We start from the raw sequence: 18049 nt of genomic DNA, 5'->3' as shown, positions 1-18049 counted from the left end.
GATTTACAAAATAAAAATTATATATAAAAAATAGTGTTTTTTTTTTTTTGCTAAAAAAAACTCTCTCCTGTTTATTTTCAAATTACTTTATCCACTTATAAATTAAATTCACAAAATAAAAATTATATGTATAATAAAAACATAGATTTTTTTTATACTAAAAAAAAGCCTCGTCACACGAGCAAAGCACGTGTAATGAGGCTAATAAAACTAGATAAGGTAGCAATAGACAACCCAAAAAAGGCCAAGGTGAAAGATTATCTAAGTTTGGACAAAGCCTCAAAATCCACGAAGACCAATTGGATGTGAGAAATACCTAGAAGATGCATTCTCGGCTATCTGAAGAAATAGAATTTGGATAAAATATCAAGAAGACCAATTGAATTGAATTGAGCTCCCTATCACAAGTCCTCTCTCTCCCTCTTATAGTTTTAATTTTTTTTTTTTTTGAGTTAATACTTAGTCATTTTGAAAGTGAGAATTTGAATTTATATCAAAACACAATTTTGACTATTTATTTGAATTTGCCTATAGGTTATTTGAGTAATATCAAGTGTATTTTTGTGATGAGTTTTAATTATTATGATAATGTCCTTTAAGAGAATGAGAAATTTAAATAATATATTTGAAACTTAAAAAATTTAGTTGTAAAGAAAAAAAAAAACATAATGCACCATAACATAATTTAGAAGAATATGAACCACCTAAAAATGGATGAATATTAATCAAATAAAACCAAAAATAATATAATGATATATTTGTAGAAATAGATAGATGGAAAATAATGTTAAAATTTTTTTAATTTGTAGGGAGAGTAGATTATCTTCAACAAATTTAAGAAAAAAAATTATACTTTCCCATACATGGTGTGAACTTGCGACTAGTTCCTATTAATAGATTTAAAATTTTCTTGAGCTTTTATGGCCTGTTTGGGAGTTTAGAGAGGGAGGAGAGTAGAGGAGAGTAGAGGGGAGGGGAGTAGTGGAGAGGAGAGTAGAGGAGAATGATTACCCTCCACCTTGTTTGGATGTTTTTATAATTAGTAAGGGGGAAGGGAGTAATTAGCCCTTCCCCTTGTTTTTAACATTGTAATTTTATAAATATAATAAGGGTAAATTAGGTAATTTACTTCATCAATAATTTTATGTGCTCTACTCTCCCTCTAAATCTCTCCAATTTGGAGGAATTAAAAATGAGGGGGTTGGAGGTAGTTGAAACCCCTTCAAACCCCTCCCCCTCCTTCCTTAAAAAACTCCCAAATAAGATAATTGAATTACTCCCCTTCCCTCTACTCTACTCCCCCTCCTTTTTTAAACATCCAAACAAGCCATTAAGGACCTCGAAGCTCTTTAAAAACATTACCAGGCATAAATATAAAATATGACACAAGACTTTTCCTCCCATCAAAACTCGACAAAAGTTGCGGGATTTTTTTGTTCCCTAGCATTTTCCTAAAATTAGTCGATGGTTCTCAGCTGTGGTGTTTGGTTCGCACGCAGTACTCGAAACAAAATTGATTGCCACCGATTTGCTTGTCTTTGAGATCAGAGTACAGAAACCAGAACAACGCACTCAACCTCCAAATGACGAAAATAACCCCAACAATTATCCAATTCTCTTTCAAGTTTCAACACCATCTTCTTCTTTCGTCTCCTTGTCCTCCTGATCACCCATGCAAACTCTCTGCACAATGATAAAGAAAAAGCAGTCCTACTGAAACTAAAGCAACACTGGGAAAACCCACCATCTCTAAGCCACTAAACATCATCAAAAACAAACTCGACCCACTGTAGCTGGCCAGAGATCACTTGCACCAGTGGAACAGTCACCCAACTACTACTTCAAAACAAGAACATCACCCAAACAGTCCCACCCTTCATCCGTGATCTCAAGAACCTCACGGTCATTAACCTTTCAGACAACTTCATTTCTCAAGAGTTTCCTAAAGCGCTCTGTAACTGTTCCAAGCTTGAAGACCTTGACCTCTCACAGAATTACTTCAACGGCACAATCCCAGTTGACATTCACCGCTTGTCTGGCCTGCGCCACCTCAACCTTGGAGCCAACAGCTTCTATGGTAACATTCCAGCATCTATTGGACAGTTAACGGAGCTAAGGACGCTCAAGCTTTTCCAGTGTGCGTTTAAGGGTTCTTTTCCGCCAGAAATCGGCAACTTGTTCAAACTTGAGTCACTGCAGTTGGCCTATAATGTAAACATGACAGCAGCAGAGTTGCTTTCGAGTTTCTCGGAGTTGAAGAAGCTTAAGTTTTTATGGATTACTGCGTCTAATTTGAATGGGGAAATCCCAGACACGATTGGAGAAATGGAGGCTTTGGTGCATTTGGATTTGTCAATAAACAATCTGACTGGGAAAATTCCGAGCAGTTTGTTTATGCCAAAGAATTTAAGTATTGTGTATCTTTTCAGAAACCAATTGTCTGGGGAGATTCGTCGGGTAGTTGGAGCATTAAACATTGATGTTATTGACCTCTCCTATAATAAATTGACCGGAAGCATACCTGATGATTTTGGTAGACTCAGAAACATGACAGGTCTGAGTTTGTTTTTCAATCAGTTATCTGGAAAAATCCCAGACAGTATTGGCCGTCTTCCAAGTCTGGTGGTCCTTTAAAGTGCTTAGCAACAATTTATCAGGGACTCTGCCTCCGGATTTTGGGCGGTATTCTATGCTTGTAGAGTTCCAGGTTGCAGGCAATAAGCTTGAAGGTGAGTTACCAGAATACTTGTGTGAAAACGGAAGGTTGGTGGGTGTGGTAGCTTTTAACAACAACCTCACTGGAGAACTGCCAAAGTCGCTTGGAAATTGCAATGGTTTGAAAATTGTGACTGTTTACAATAATAGGCTTTCTGGGCATATTCCTAGTGGCTTATGGACATCATTGAATTTGAGCGTCTTGATTTTAAGCGACAATTCATTTACAGGCGAGCTGCCTCAGAGCGTGGCAAGGAATCTCCCAAAATTGGAAATAATTAACAAAAATTTTCTGGTAAGATCTCGACTGGAGGGTATTCCTAGAGAAATGGCGGTATTTGAGGCTAGTAATAACCTCTTTACTGCCACAATATTTCTGGAATTAACATCTCTTCCTTATTTAACAACTCTTTTGCTTGATCAAAATCGACCCTCCGGCTCCTTTCCATCTGATATTAATCATGGAAAACGTAAAATACTCTAAACCTTCGCCGAAATAAAATCTCTGGACTTATTCCTCTGGAATTAGGTAATTAGGCCGGTCTTACTGAGTTGGACCTGTCAGAAAACCAAATTTCTGGTCCAATCCCACCACAACTTGGCCTCCTGAAGCTCACTTTACTCAATCTCTCTTCCAATCATTTGACTGGGAGGATCCCAACACAACTCGAAAATGATGGACATGCAAGCAGCTTCTTCAACAATTTCGCACTTTGTGCAAGTAAGCCAACTCTGAACATTAGAAAATGTGACTCAGAGGTAGAGCCCCTAAAATCGAGCAAACTTCCATCCCAGTTTCTTGTTTTAATAATATGTATGGTGGCAGCAGTTCAATTGGGTTTATTAGCTTCACTATTCGTGGTCAGATTTCATCGTAAGAGAAAGCATGGATTAGATTCCACATCCACATAGAAGCTTACCTTATTCCAAGGATTTATTTCACAAAATGAGACATCTTATTAGGATTGATAGAAAATAACATAATTATTAGTTGTGGATCAGGGAAGGCACATGGTGTTGTTAATCATTCACGTGATGTTGTTACTGTGACGAGGATTTAGAATAACCAAAAGCTGGAAGAGTAGCTTGAAAAATATTTTCTTGCATACGTTAAAATACTGAGTTCAATTCAACATTCCAACATATAGTGAGGTTACTCTGTTTTATTTCCTTCGATAATTCAAAACTTCTTGTGTATGGGTACTCAAAAACCATGGACTGGATTGGCGGTTGCATAGGAACAGTGGAGCATCAAACGTCTCAGTGCTCACCTTCATGGAGTCATGCAGATGTGAAACCAAGCAACATCCTCTTAGATAATAATTTTTTTTTTTGTATAGATTAGAGATATCATGGGAGTTATCATTTGCTGCGTGAACATTTATTAATGTCCAATGAACTCTTCAAAACTATGTGGTGCCACTTACGGTCCAACTAGAAAATGGATCAGACTTATCAGAAAATTAATAATTAAAATAAATATAGATCAGTTTACTTTGATTTTTTTTTTTTTTTTTGGATGAAGATGAGAAACAGTTTACGTGAATCTAGAGCCAAATAAGAAAGAATAGTCTCACTCAAAAAATAAAATTAAAAAAAGACACAGCCAATGCAACCAAAGCATAACGGCAACGGCAACGGCAACCGCAATTATGGTGATAGTCTGAGTTCCCCTATTCTTTTTAGGCCCCCCAATTATAAAGATATTTTCCTCCAAAGTTATCCTTCGTCACATATATCACCATAAAAAGCAGAACCACAGTTTTCACTGGAGGTATTATTTACTACTGCATCTCGTCCCTTACATTACATAGCAATTCGAATATCACTCCTGTCTTCTCAAAGACTTGTAAATCTTGAGCACCTCCAACAAATATCTTGTTGATATCAGCAAAGACTTACAAACTTATAGGGTATATCTTTCAAAGTTAAAAGCAGAACGACATAATAGATAATACTGCTATGTAGAAAGGTTTTTGCTAGCAGACCATGAGTGCTTAACCGAGGCCTAATATAACCTAAGGTACATTCTTCCTACAACAACAGTGTTTGGTTTTCCGTGGATTTTCAAAATTGAAATATTCCACATTGATGATGCACATCAAATTGCGTTTTATTTGCAATAGAAATAGGAGAGAATGCTCGCCAAAGTGAATCCTCAAATGAACAGTTTACATTCCCCATTTTATTTCCTAACTCAGGACAAATGAACTCAAAAAAGATGCGGCCGTACCAAGAAAATGCCCCTACCTCAAGATAAGAGCAGAATGAGAGGCTGCAGCAAGAAAGCTTGACCCTGCATGACTGGACTCTCCAAACTCGACTCACTGTTCAATTATATGCTCTGCAAAACCATAAATTAAGGTTTTGCTGGTATGTCACTCGAATTAGGAGCTAAGACAAGCTCTAAATGATCCGGAATTGTGAAAAAATAAAGTTAAAAGGAAATATACAAAAAATAAAAAGCCATACTTCTTGCATCTACCTTGGCTTTGATCATTTCTCATGATTCCTCTACGCCCACGTATTGAGAATGAGATGCAGCAAGGAGGGCAGCTCCAATACCAGAACCATCGTTAGAGTGCTCAATGACAATGCTCTCAGCAATTTCCCCTCCCAACAATTCCTTGAGTGTACTCTCCATACAGGCGCTGAATTTAGTGTAATGCTCATACAATCCTCCATCCAATGCTATCACTGACTTCTGCTTCTCCCCATCCCTCACCGTATCTCTTCCCAATTTCTTGAGGATGCCAAAGATCCCAGCAGCGGATAACCGCGCACCACGTGTGGCAACAATGTCACAGAGCTCCACAATCACTTTTCTCATTTTCAGGGATGTGTTAGATATCTGACAAAAACAAAACATTAACATATAAGGAAACAAATAAAATAGTGTTTGCTACAATAAGGATAACCGAATTCTTTTTTTCTTTTGTAATAGGTCTTACGAGTAAAAAGTTCAACAGGAAAAAAATTTGCATCTCTATTAAAATGCTCTCCAACAAAAACATGTAATCTTAACATAAAATTTTCATCCCCAGATAAAGTATCACACACAAATTTGTTTATTATGTATCCTTTGTTTCTTTTCTTTTAATCACCAAACACATTAAAAATAGAAAAATTAAATGCATAATGGTAACACTAGATAATATAGTTACAATTTTGTCCAACAGTTAGGACACGGCATCATACCTCTAAGATATCCTTCAATTTGCCCCCAACCACTCTCAGATCTGGAGATGTGTCATGATGCATGGCAGACATGTCTGGAGTCCTGCATATTTTACACCAACACTGTAAAAACTCTAAAAGCTCCAGCTATTACAAAATGTATGGGCAATCCATCCATGTGGCCAAATGCAAAAAAATCTTACAGAAGCATAAATTTACATCAAGTTACAGACATAATTTTAATGGGCACAGCTTAAGAACAGACAACTCAAACAGAGTCAAACAAGCAACATAGCTCAGGGCAAAAGGAAGGAGAGGAAAAATAGGTGACAGAAGGAGGCTTGTAGACTGCCACAAACTCTATTAGTAAAACATGTTTTGCCCAAGACTGTTTTCTTTAATGTTATCCTTCCCCACCTCATTTTCCTTCTCAATTATTCTAATACTGTCAAAAACTTCCTAAAGAACAGTTTATAATCAGATAAGAATACCAAACTTAAATAATAAAATAAAATAAAAAGTCCTCTAAATTTGAGTGTGAAGGACTTCTGTTTCATGAGGGCAAAATATAGAGAGGGAGAGAGGGGAGGGGGGAGGTAGTCGAGCATAAATTCCAGATAATGGACAAATCACAGCTTTACAGTCATAGTAAAAATTATTTGATATAAAATTGAATTGGCCAAGAGAAAAAAGACTACAACCCATTCACGGTCCATGCCAATGTTGACATTATTTATCATTATAATCAGCATAGTAATCAGCAAAGGAAGGACCTATCAATGAATCTAACTGTTTATCATTTCTTAAAAATTATTAATTACAAAAGCAGCAAAGAAAGCCTCTGGTAGTCTGGTTTCCAACCTCCAGTGGTAGTTCCAAGCATTGATACCTACTTGCAGCCAGAACCAACTACAACAATTTCTAGAAATCCTGTTGTGCTGAACCAGAAGTGATTTGGAAAGTGGGCTAGGTTTTAAAGTTTGTGGATTTGGTTTTAAGATGGGGAGGATGTTGGATGGCATGGTGGTTACTGGTAAACCTAGATGCTAGTCATTACTTGAATCACGGGAAATGCCAACTACTCTATGATGGAACCTCCCAAGCAAAGCCAAAATCAAAATAACTAATTCAGTCTTTCATAGTTGAATAGGTCAATATTCATTGTTGCACCATAAATCTGGAATATAAGAAAACATTCACAACCTTCAACCTGGATAACTAAAAATGGTCTCACCATCACCAAGAGAGACAAGGTTAAACCAGTTGTCCTACCAAAAATTTGACCTACCTTAGTATGAAAGGAATTTGCAGTTTGGGTGGAACAGTATCACCAAAAAAGTCAGCTTCTTCAGCCATCCTAGACAAAACTCTGCGTACAATTTCCCCCAAATACATACCAGAAATTATCTTCTCAAAAATCTGCACACAACAATCTGGAATGTTAACAGACATACATTGAGCCATTCTTATTAGCAATGATGTAATTAAACTATAACTAAAAGTATGTTCAGTTGTTACCTGTTCTCCAGGGTTTAAACTCTCAACATCCAATGCTTGATCATATTCTGTTAGTGGAAGGTGTGATGATCGGAAATTACCCCACTCCATGTTGATAACCTACAGCATGATAACAATAATTGAGCATTCGTTAATTGTCTTGCACTTGGCAATCAACGCTGAGAACCTACTTTCAAGCATTTCTAAAAAAATAAAAAAAATAAAAACAAATGAAAATATGCAAAGGTGTCAATTTCACTATGATTGATAACAAATATTTGAAGCATGCTGACAAATATTTCTATCAACAGCTTTATCAAATCTCTCAAACAATTATTAAAAAATAAAATAAAAAGAAAAAAATAACATATATTTGAAGCATGCTAACCATCTCTCCTGATTTAGGTAGAAGACCATGCCACTTGGGAATGGCATGTGCCCGCTCTACATATGCTGCATTTGTTCCAGTGCCCAGAATGACAGCTGCAGCGACATCCTGGTTGTGATATCTACCTCCTGCTAATGTTCCAATAGTATCATTCACCTGCATCACCCCAGCAAGTCAGCATCATCCATAATAAAAAAAACAAAGTAAGAGTCAACAGGATGCAATACCAAGAAACCCAACACGGATATGACATATACCAAAGGGTCATTTGTCCACTTAAGAGCCTAACAGGAAAAATTTAAGCATAGCCCCTGGAAGTTGGGGAAAATATGGTCTTACCAAAGCTGCCACACGCATATCAAGACCAATTTTTTCCATGGATTTGGTCAATTCTCCAACCACATCTTGTCCTACCTATATCATTGCAGTCAAGAAAGAAATTAAAAGAGAATAAAAAAAAATGAAAGGTAATTATCTTTCATGAAAAATAACAACAGAAATATGTTTGTCCAAAGCTTTCTGAACCAACTACATGAGGGATTAACCCCTGCACAAAACAAAAGATTAACCATTTTCCCAATATAAATCCATGGCCCAGCATGCTCCGATACAATAAACACTGAAGATATGCATGTGTGTGTGTGTGTGTGTGTGTGTGTGTGAGAGAGAGAGAGAGAGAGAGAGAGAGAGAAATACTCTTGCACTCATGATTAGGACATTCTTTCATGAATTACCACCTTACAATAATTAAATCACTTTTAAAGCATTCAATGATATATATTTAGATAGAAAATATATGGCTTAGAAAATTCTCAATTAGAAAATATTACAATAAGAATCTTCTACAAGTCAAATCAGCCTCACTAAGAACTTCTTTATGTCATCAAGGATCAGAGTGACACCAATCATTTATGCATGGCAGCTAAGTTGAACTCCAATTATCAACATCTGTTCTCAAAATATGTACTTGAACTGAAATCTCTTCTCCAAAAGCAGGTGCAGCAATTTCAGTGACAACAGAATGTGCTGAAGTGCTTTACCATTGCCCATTTCATCTGCTTTCCAGATTATGACACTGGGAAGAATCATTTTTCAAACCAGATCAATTACTAGGCCATGTCTAGATGCCTCTAGGTAAACGATCATGCCCATAATATGATCAACAGGGTAAATTATCAACACTGAAGAAGAAGGTGCCACAATGCAACATTTGCAAACTATGCACATAATGGCAATAATTGTTTATACAGACAATCAGTACCAAAAACATTTGCAAAGTTTTGAGTATGATTATCTGGACAGTGGACCGAAGACTAAATCAAAAAATTGATGAGTACAGACAAGGATTGCATTATCAAGTAAAAGATGAAAAAAAAAAAAAAAAGTCAAAGTAATCAGGACTTACTGCATCTTCAATATTGAATCCTTTTGTCCACTTTATTAAAGTCCCTGATGAAATTGATAATTGCCTCACTGGGAATGAGAAGGTAAAACCCAGCTCCCTTTGTCTACCAGGCGCAGGATGAAATCCTTCACCTTCTGTAGCAACAAATTTTGCAAGCGCTCTGGCTATAAAATCAAATAATTCCTGGAATCACATCATCCAGATTATTTTAGAGTTTGAACCATCTAAAGCATGTCAACCTTTGACAGACTTGTTCAAAGAAATACTAACTTCTGATGTCCCAGTCATCAAATGTGGAGGAATTGAAACTTCATCAAATTCTTGATTGACTACAGATTTGTCTTTCCCACCCAACTGTACTCGCAGGACTCGGAAGTTTGTGCCCCCTAGGTCCAGGGCATAAAAGAGACCTTTCTCATCCCTATAAAAATAACATGAAAATGAGTAATGGGCATGCAAACCGAATTCTAAATTCAACAGTACAGAAGATATAGTCAGCTGAGATTGCATCCTTTTAGATGAAATTATTTCACAGGCAAGTTCTTTGTTTTCTATTGTATCCACATTGTATTGTGTCCAGTGCACAAATGCACTGGACATGAAACTCAAATGCCCTCACTGATCACAAAATGACCAAATCCCATGAAAAACATACCAAAAACACAAACTAGAAAGAGAAACATTAGAGACTATCCACTAAATTTATGAGACAAATAAATTGGCTTATCTGTGAAAGCATGAAGTGACATTCCACTTCAATATTTTCCTAAAAACCCCAACTTTTTTATTAAAGCATCATAAGTTATAGATAAACATCCAATAAAATTGGAATAATTGCCAGAAGCAATTCCGTATTAAAGTTGCATGAAAAGCATCCAAAAGAGTCCCCAGTCCCCACATTCAAGGACTCCTATGAGCTGAAAAAGCAAAAAGCAAATAACAAAGAGCTAGAGCTTGTAAGCTACATGATATGAGATTGACAAGAAAACTTTAATCAAACAAACAAGACCCATCAAGTTAACATGTAACAAACTCCCAAAAATAACCAAACAAACACAAAGTTTGAACAACAAAAAGAAAACAAAATTAAACAAGAGAAAAAGGTTAGGCAAGTTTAAAAAAAAGGCAAATTGCAAAATTCAACATAAGATTCGAGCATATCCTAATTGAATTTCATCCCATTTAATTCCAATAAGTAAAATTTAAATCACCAACCAAGATGCTTTCCTCCAGCAGCAAAATTTAATTCAAGCACCAAAACTTTTTATAATCCCTAAAATGCAGATATATCAAATTATACAATGAAAATTTATATGCAAAAACAAATTCAAACTTTACTAAATAAAAATAACCCTTTTGAAATCTGATCCCCAACCAGTAAAATAAGTGCTTGAATCAAGCAGTCCTCTTTATCACAATCAAGATCAAATACATATCAGAAAAAAAAAAAAAAAAAAAAAAAAAAAAAAAAAATAAAGAAAGAAAGAAAGGGGGGGGGGGGGTGGGGGGGAATTCAGAATCAATTAAATAAAAAAAGAAAAAAGAAAAGGATTTTGATAAGGTTACCCAGTGGGGAGGTTATCGACGTAGCTGATGAGCATCTTGAGCTTGCTTCCACCCTCAGATGCGAGGCCAGCGTGCATCTCAACGGTCATGGCGTCAGCCACCTGTCTGAGCTTGGATATGGGGGTCCCACACTTTTCCTCAACCTCCCTCAGGATCGCCATAGCCCGGGCCCACCTTCCCGAGCTCTGCATCCTGTGTCTCACCACCAGCGCCGCCGCAGCACAAACAGCCGCCGCGCACACCACCGCCGCCCCCACCGCCACCTTCCCCATTCTCTCGCTCTCTCTAAAAAATACAATTCCTGATATGGGAGAGAGAGTTGGCAACTGTAGATCGGGAGGTATTTTTGCTAAAAATGGGAAATTGAAGAGAAAGAGCTATTTTCCCGGAAAATCATAAGGTTTCTCGGAAAGTAAAGGTGTGTTGTAGTTCTAGTTCTAGGAAATAAAAGCTTGGTTCTATTATTATTATTATTATTATTTATTGAGTATTTTAGTTTTAAGTAAGAGGAAGATAATTAATAAATACTACTAAATAGAGAAGTACTGGAACTGGAGTGAGAGTGAATCTTTTTTGGGAGTTTGGGTTTTTTTTTTTTTTTGGTTTTAAGTTTAATTATAATTATAATAGGGGAAGGAAAAGAAGGATGGATCATGGAGTCATGGAGACAAATTGCTTGGTTAGAGAAAAAGGGTCATAGTTTTGGATTCTAATTACGATAATGACATAATAATATCAACAAGCTTAGCTCTGTCTACTGTCCTACTCTGGGACCTTGCTTCTCTCTCTCTCTCTCTCTCTCTCTCTAACTAGCTCTGCTGCTTGCTTTGCTTACTTCACAAGGACAAGCATGGTTTGCTTTCAATCATCCAAGCTTTTCTACTTTTTTTTTTTTTTTTTTTTTTATAGAATTGGGAAGGCCACGTGTACGGCTCTTTCTTAATTCCACGTGTGGTCTGAGAGTCTCTATTTCTCTCTTTCTCAGAGCATCTCTAACAGATTCTTTGAATTTTTGTACTGTTTGAATAATGAACAGTAACTTTTACCTTTTAGCTACCCACTTTTTCAAATATACTTTTCAACAGATTCTTTATCCCATTATCTATCTCATTTAAATATTATTTCTTCATTCATTATTTATTCTTTTTTTAACAACTACATATCTTCCAACATTTTTTTATTCAATACCTAATTATTATAATAATAAAAGACATTTGAAGAATGAACAGTAACCCATCAAATTTGATGAGCTACTGTTCATGAACCAAAAAAATTTTAGAGTTTAGAGAATCTATTGGAGACCATTTTTTTTGGTCTCATTCTCTATTATAGAGAATATTTGGCCTTTAGCTACTCTATTGGAGATGCTCTCATCTTTCCTTCAAGGTTGTTCTTTTTACGTAATTTCTAGTTATTTACTTATTAGAATCTTTCATAATCTTTTTGGGGATAAGGTTTTTTTTTTTTTTTTTTAAAAGATAGAGGCAACATGAGTCCACTGCTTCTTTTAATATCATTTTCGCCCATTAATTTTTACAAAAGTTCATATTCCATCTTCAAACTTTCGAAAGTTTATTTTTCATCCTTAAACTTTGTAAAATGTTATACTTATATTATTTTGTTTATATCCTACATGGCTTAATAGAATATTGACGTGGTATTTGACTTAAACTTGTACAAAAGTTCGTTTTTTGTCCCTAAATTTTCGAAAATATGTTTTTCATCCCTAAACTTTACAAAATGTTCTACTTTACATCATTTCATTTATGTTCGTCGTTTTATATCCTAAGTGGCATAATAGAATGTTGACATGGTATTTGACTTAAACTAAACTATTTGGTTCAAAAAACTATGGACACATGGCATGCATTTATTGGCACACATGGAAAACACATTCCCATTGCAAGCCAATACATAGCCAACTGGGTTTGACCAGAAAATGAGTTTTTTTAGTTCTTTTTGGCAACTGAGAAACTATAGGAAAATAATTTATAGTAAGCTATTTTAGGTTTAGCTAAGTTTTTCCGATATTCGAAATCCAAAGCACTGAGCTGTGAAACGTTTAATTAAGTTTCATGAGTTTACTTTATGTCCTTCCATTTTTCTTTTACTTTTCTAAGCAACCAAACAAAAGTAAAAGATTTTCAAGTTCATAAAAACTTAAAATCTGAATAACAGTGAAAGCAGAGAATCTAGCCAGATTTTGATGATTATCATACTAGAAGTCTTTCAAATTTGCTGGATTTAGACATTAGAGAGAATTACAAACCGATGGAGAGAGCGAGAGAGAGAGAGATTCAAGCTCAAGATTGGGGATTTTCAATTTTGAAGTTTAATAATGAAAATCCTCATAGTAAACAATGTAATTTAAAATGGCATGTGTGATTTGTTGTAGGAATTTATTCACTCACAAGACAAACAAAACCCCATCACTAGCCCAACCCCTTCCTCTCTCTCTCTCTCTCTCTCTCTACCGCTTTCAACATTTTCTCCACCAAATCTCTTGAGTAAACCTCTCAAGATGTGTGTGCAAGCCTTCAATCTCTAAATGAAACCTATATACCCCAAATACTCATTCACTTATTTTTCTTTCTTATTTTGGAGTTTTTCTGCGATTTCTATAAAAGGGTTTTCTAGGTAGTGTCTATCTTTATTATCAAAGAACAGGCTATTATCAATTTTTCTAAGAGCCAAAAAGAGGCTAATGGGTAAGAAGAGAAAGTGAGTTCTAATGGTGATGTTCAACAAGGAAAGTGAGATGAGTGGGTATTGTTGTTTTCCACGTGTGCCAATAAAGGCAAGCCATGTGTCCATAATTTTTTAAAACAAAATGGTTTGGTTTAAGTTAAATACCATGTCAGCATTCCATTACGCCACATGAGATATAATTAACTAACATAAACGAAAGGATATAAGTAGAAAGTTTTGCAAAGTTTAGGGTCCGTTCGGTTGGAGGAGTGAAAAAGTGGGAGGGTGGAAAATATTTAGTTTTCCTTCTTGTGTATTCGGTTGGAGGGGTGGAAAAGTGGGAGGGTGGAAACTCTTTTGTTCGGTTGGAGAGAAAATGGAAGGAAGGAAAATGTAATTTATATAAATTGACTATTATACCCTTGTTATATAATATGTAAGAAATAGATTTATTTGTACTTATTACATAATATAAAATTTATCACATCATATATATAAATTTTTATTATTATTTTTATTATTATAATGTAAAAATTAGATTAGGTCACGTTGAAAAAAAAAAAGAACGTTCAGGTCAAGAAGAGAGAAGAGAACGTTGGAAAAAAAAAAAAAAAAAAAAGAACATTCAGGTGTTCAGAACGTTGGAAAAAAAAGAACGTTCAAGTGTTCAAAATGTTGAGAAAAAAAAAAAGAGAGAGACAAGAGAACGCTGAAAAAAAAATAGGTGGGAAAAGGGTATTTTTGTAAAAGTGCTACCATAACACTTTTCTCTCCAGATTTTCCTTCCGATTTGGAAGGGAAAAAAAATGTGGGCCTGGAGAGAAAAATTTCTCCCCAGTTTTCTCTCCTTCCTATTTTCCTTTCCCAAACGAACAGTGAAAAACAGTATTTTCCACCCTATTTTCCTTCTTCTATTTTCCATCCTCCCTCTTTTCCACCCAAACAGACGGACCCTTAAAGATGAAAAACAAATTTTTGAAAATTTAGGAATGAAAGACAAACTTTTGTGAAAGTTTAGGGATGAAAATGACATTTTACTTTTTTTTTTTTCTTTTTCTTTTTATCCATTTTATGAAGGATAAGTCTCATGCTTTTTAGTTCTTAAATTTTATCTATTTATATAATTTATGACAAAACCCAACTCTGTACTCATTGCATGACAAATAATAGATGGATAGGATATTAGGATTGACCAAAAAATAAAAAAGATAGTTGATAGACAATTTTTTTGAGAAAAAGATAGGCAGATTTTTTTTTGAGTAAACAGTCATATTTATCAAAACACACACGAAAATAGTAATATTAGTATTTTTAAACCGGGTTTATAATACATTATTTAACTAGAGTACAACTACTAAACACACACAACCAATGTGGAATAAATATCCCTTTTTTTTAGTAAACAGTAATACTTAGTAGAACACACACAAAGTGCTTAGGGGTCTAGGGGGAAAATGTTCGAGCTGCGGGGTTAGCAGCATGTTGTAATTATCTCTTAAAAAAGAACACACACAAAAATAGTAATATTAGTGTTTTTAAACTAGGTGTATAATACATTATTTAACCTAAGTACAACTACAAAAGGGTCTGACCTTTATAGTTGTAAATTGGGGTTATAAACAACGGACATTAAACACACACAACCATGGTGGGATAGGCATCCCTTTTTTTTAAGTAAATAGTAATACTTATTAGAACACACACGAAAATAGTAATATTAGTATTTTTAAACCGGGTTTGTAATACATTATTTAACTAGAGTACGACTACAAAATGGCCTAACCTTTATAGTTGTAGACAGATATGATTGAAAAGATTTAACTCATTTGTTTCAAAATAAATAGGTAAAATTTAATAACTTCGTGACAAGTTAATTGTTTTTTATTTTTTTTTTTTGAGATACAAGATAGAATTCTACTTTAACCTAATCTAAGTGTATATGTGTATGAAGCTCCCTCCTAGAGACTTGAACCTCGGCCCTTCCCCCCCACACCCCACAAGAACTTATACTTATGGAGTGACCATCGCATCAATGGTGTGCGGTGATGTGACAAGTTAAATTAAGAAGTATAAAAAGTAAAACTTTATCGAAATGGCTTTTGGAGTTGATATGTTGCATGTCGGCTCTAGGATTTTTTTTTTTTTTTGGTTGAGGAGACGGCTTTAGGATTTGGTGTAGGTTATTTTTATTAGTGATACTTAAATAACAATTTTTTTTTATATAAGATAGAATTTCTACTCTAACCTAATCTAAGTGTATATGTGTGTGAAGCTCCCTCTTGGAGACTTGAACCTCGGTTCTTCCCCCCACACTCCACAAGCACTTATACCTGTGGAGTGACCATCGCACCAAGGGTGTGCGGTGGTAATAACAATTATATATATATATATATATATATAAGATAAATCTTAGGCTTATTTAAACACGTACACATATTTAATAGATGTTCATTGATAAATTATTTTAATTTTTGTTAAAAAGAAAATTATTGAATAATCCGGAAGTATCATAAATGCGTACTCCCTCCTCTCACATAAACTGTAAGTTCCACCATAAATTTAATTAGTGGGACCCACAGTTATGTAAGAGGGGAAAATACATATTTATGGTATTCCAAAAGTACTCAATAATTACCCTTGTTAAAGGTGGTGTAAAAGGGAAAGTTCAAATACCAAAATTGATTGTGAAACTATTATGAGGTTGAAAAAGATATCCAAAACAAATAATAGGAACGAAGAACAATCCAAAAAAAAGGACACAAACACACAAAGAAAATACTAAAGATTTACTTCATTTAGCAATGTCCTACCTTCATACACGATGACAAAGATAAAATTTCACAAACAAATTGGGAGAATACAAAGATACTGTAGAAGAAGTATTATCACATAACCCAAAACTTTAATACACACCAAATAACTCTCTCTCACAAATACAAAGATTAGAGACTGCATGTTAAAAAAAGATAATTTTTTTTTTCATTGGCACAGCATCCTCAAGTAGATTTATTTCTAACTTAAACCAAAAAAACAAATTCACACAAAAATACCAGTGCACGTTTTCAAGTGTTTGGTGTGAAATCTAAAATTTTTCAACCAAACCACCAAAATTGGTGGCTCAGCCATCGAAGCTACTAATAATAGAAATCTGGAGACCAGACAGTTGGAACCAATAGCTAGAATGGTGGATCCGGTGACCAGACTGCAGGCAACCACTACCGGAATGATGTCTCTGGTGACCAAACCGCAGACTCCGGTCACTGAAATGGCAACTTCGACCACCAAACTACCAACACCAACTACCGAGCCACTAGGTTGACAACTTAGCCACCAGATGGGAAAGGGGGAGACACATTGTGTTTTGGAAAATGTTTTACCAAATTTTTAAAGGTAAAATATTTTAATTTTTATAAAAGATTTTATTGTCAATTAATTTTTTTTTTTACAAATTTAACCACATTTTACATGCAAAAAAACACCTGAAAACAGCAAAAATATTTTACTTCAAATCAAATTAAGCACAACACTATACACAAACCAATGTACTAAGCCGCACTACCCTTCCATCGATATCAAAAGTGCGGTACTGATGCAAACCTCAATCGTCATGTTTTGAGACCCAACAAAGAATATTGGAATATTTGCTCAGGAAAGCTAAAATTCAGATTTTGATAGAACCCTAACCCAACATTTATAAGTGAAACGCAAACCAAAAGTATAAGTAATAGATCTTGACCCAATGATTATAATTGAGTCACAAACTGAAGGTATAAAGTTTGAACGCCACAAGGAAGAATCCCTGATAAGTTCATAGTTCTTGAAGAACCAAAAGAAGAGTAAAGCCTCACCTTTTCTGATTTTTATTCAATGATCCTCTATTACAATGAGTGCATGCTATTTATAAGACACGACTGAAAATAGAAAATATAAAAAATAAAAAAAAACTTCTAAATAATAAAACCCTAAATAAAAGTTGATTTGATCTGAAATTAGCAGATCCAAAATCGAAAAATAGCTAAAAAACGTTCTAAATAATAAAAGCCCTAAATTCAGGTAGATTCGGTCTGAAATAGCAGCTCTAATATAGGAAAAAAATCTCTATTAACTGATATGGAGCTAGAAAGTCAATCAGCCATTAATCCATGCCATAAATCACGCCCAATTAAGCCAGATCAACCCTCAATAGCTTGGATTAAATTTATTACGTCTTCAACTTCCTTTAGGCCAAACTTGGAATGTCCTGCATTAGAATCAGCCCAAATCTCTTGAATCAACCCATTAAGTGCTTCTTTGATCTTCATGGATCTTGTTCTCGTAATAGACCCAACTAGAACATGCAATGGATTCTTGAATGCTTGTTGATTCTCATTAGGTACTCAACAAAAACCAAAAACCAAAAACAAATACAAATTGATGCACAATAAGAGAAAACTTTCTCAGCAACTAATTTTTAGCATGCTTCAATAGGTTTAATGTTTTAATATATATATACACACATTGAGGAGTATGTTAAAGGTGTTTTTAGAGTAATTGTTAAGAAGGAAAAGAAAAAAAGAAAAAAAAAGCTTGGCTTCCACCTACATTGGGAAATGGTAAAAGTTAAGAATAAAACT

General features: G+C 34.8%; 1 protein-coding gene and 1 pseudogene across 2 annotated transcripts; one reads left to right on the top strand and one right to left on the bottom strand.

Moving 5' to 3' along the window:
* Positions 1-1605: 1605 nt before the first annotated feature.
* LOC142626678 (uncharacterized) lies at positions 1606-3627 on the top strand (annotated as a pseudogene).
* Positions 3628-4453: 826 nt separating this feature from the next.
* LOC142611237 (hexokinase-1-like) lies at positions 4454-11594 on the bottom strand. Of its 2 annotated transcripts, none has more exons than XM_075783302.1 (10): positions 10749-11594; positions 9453-9603; positions 9183-9365; positions 8117-8191; positions 7778-7933; positions 7411-7509; positions 7181-7311; positions 5914-5995; positions 5188-5566; positions 4454-5059 (listed from the first exon to the last, which is right to left on the bottom strand). In XM_075783302.1, the coding sequence occupies exons 1-9, from the start codon at positions 11018-11020 to the stop codon at positions 5219-5221; spliced, it is 1497 nt and encodes a 498-aa protein (XP_075639417.1). In that variant the 5' UTR covers positions 11021-11594; the 3' UTR covers positions 4454-5059; positions 5188-5218. The 2 variants fall into 2 exon arrangements, with proteins under 2 accessions (XP_075639417.1, XP_075639408.1); XM_075783293.1 differs by having other exon boundaries at positions 5201-5566.
* Positions 11595-18049: the final 6455 nt, after the last annotated feature.

Source organism: Castanea sativa, chromosome 1 (genome assembly GCF_040712315.1).
Source record: "Castanea sativa cultivar Marrone di Chiusa Pesio chromosome 1, ASM4071231v1".
NCBI lineage: Eukaryota > Viridiplantae > Streptophyta > Magnoliopsida > Fagales > Fagaceae > Castanea > Castanea sativa.
Note: the sequence above shows the minus strand (reverse complement) of the source record. Positions and strands in the feature narration are given on the sequence as shown.

Bases quoted from the DNA above. Each gene is read 5' to 3' on its own strand.
- LOC142611237 (XM_075783302.1), bottom strand. From the start codon at position 11,020: ATGGGGAAGGTGGCGGTGGGGGCGGCGGTGGTGTGCGCGGCGGCTGTT. The intron at 9,366-9,452 runs GTTAGTATTTCT...ATGTGATTCCAG, and splicing joins TGATGACTGGGACATCAGAA to GAATTATTTGATTTTATAGC. The intron at 7,510-7,777 runs GTTAGCATGCTT...ATCATGCTGTAG, and splicing joins TACCTAAATCAGGAGAGATG to GTTATCAACATGGAGTGGGG.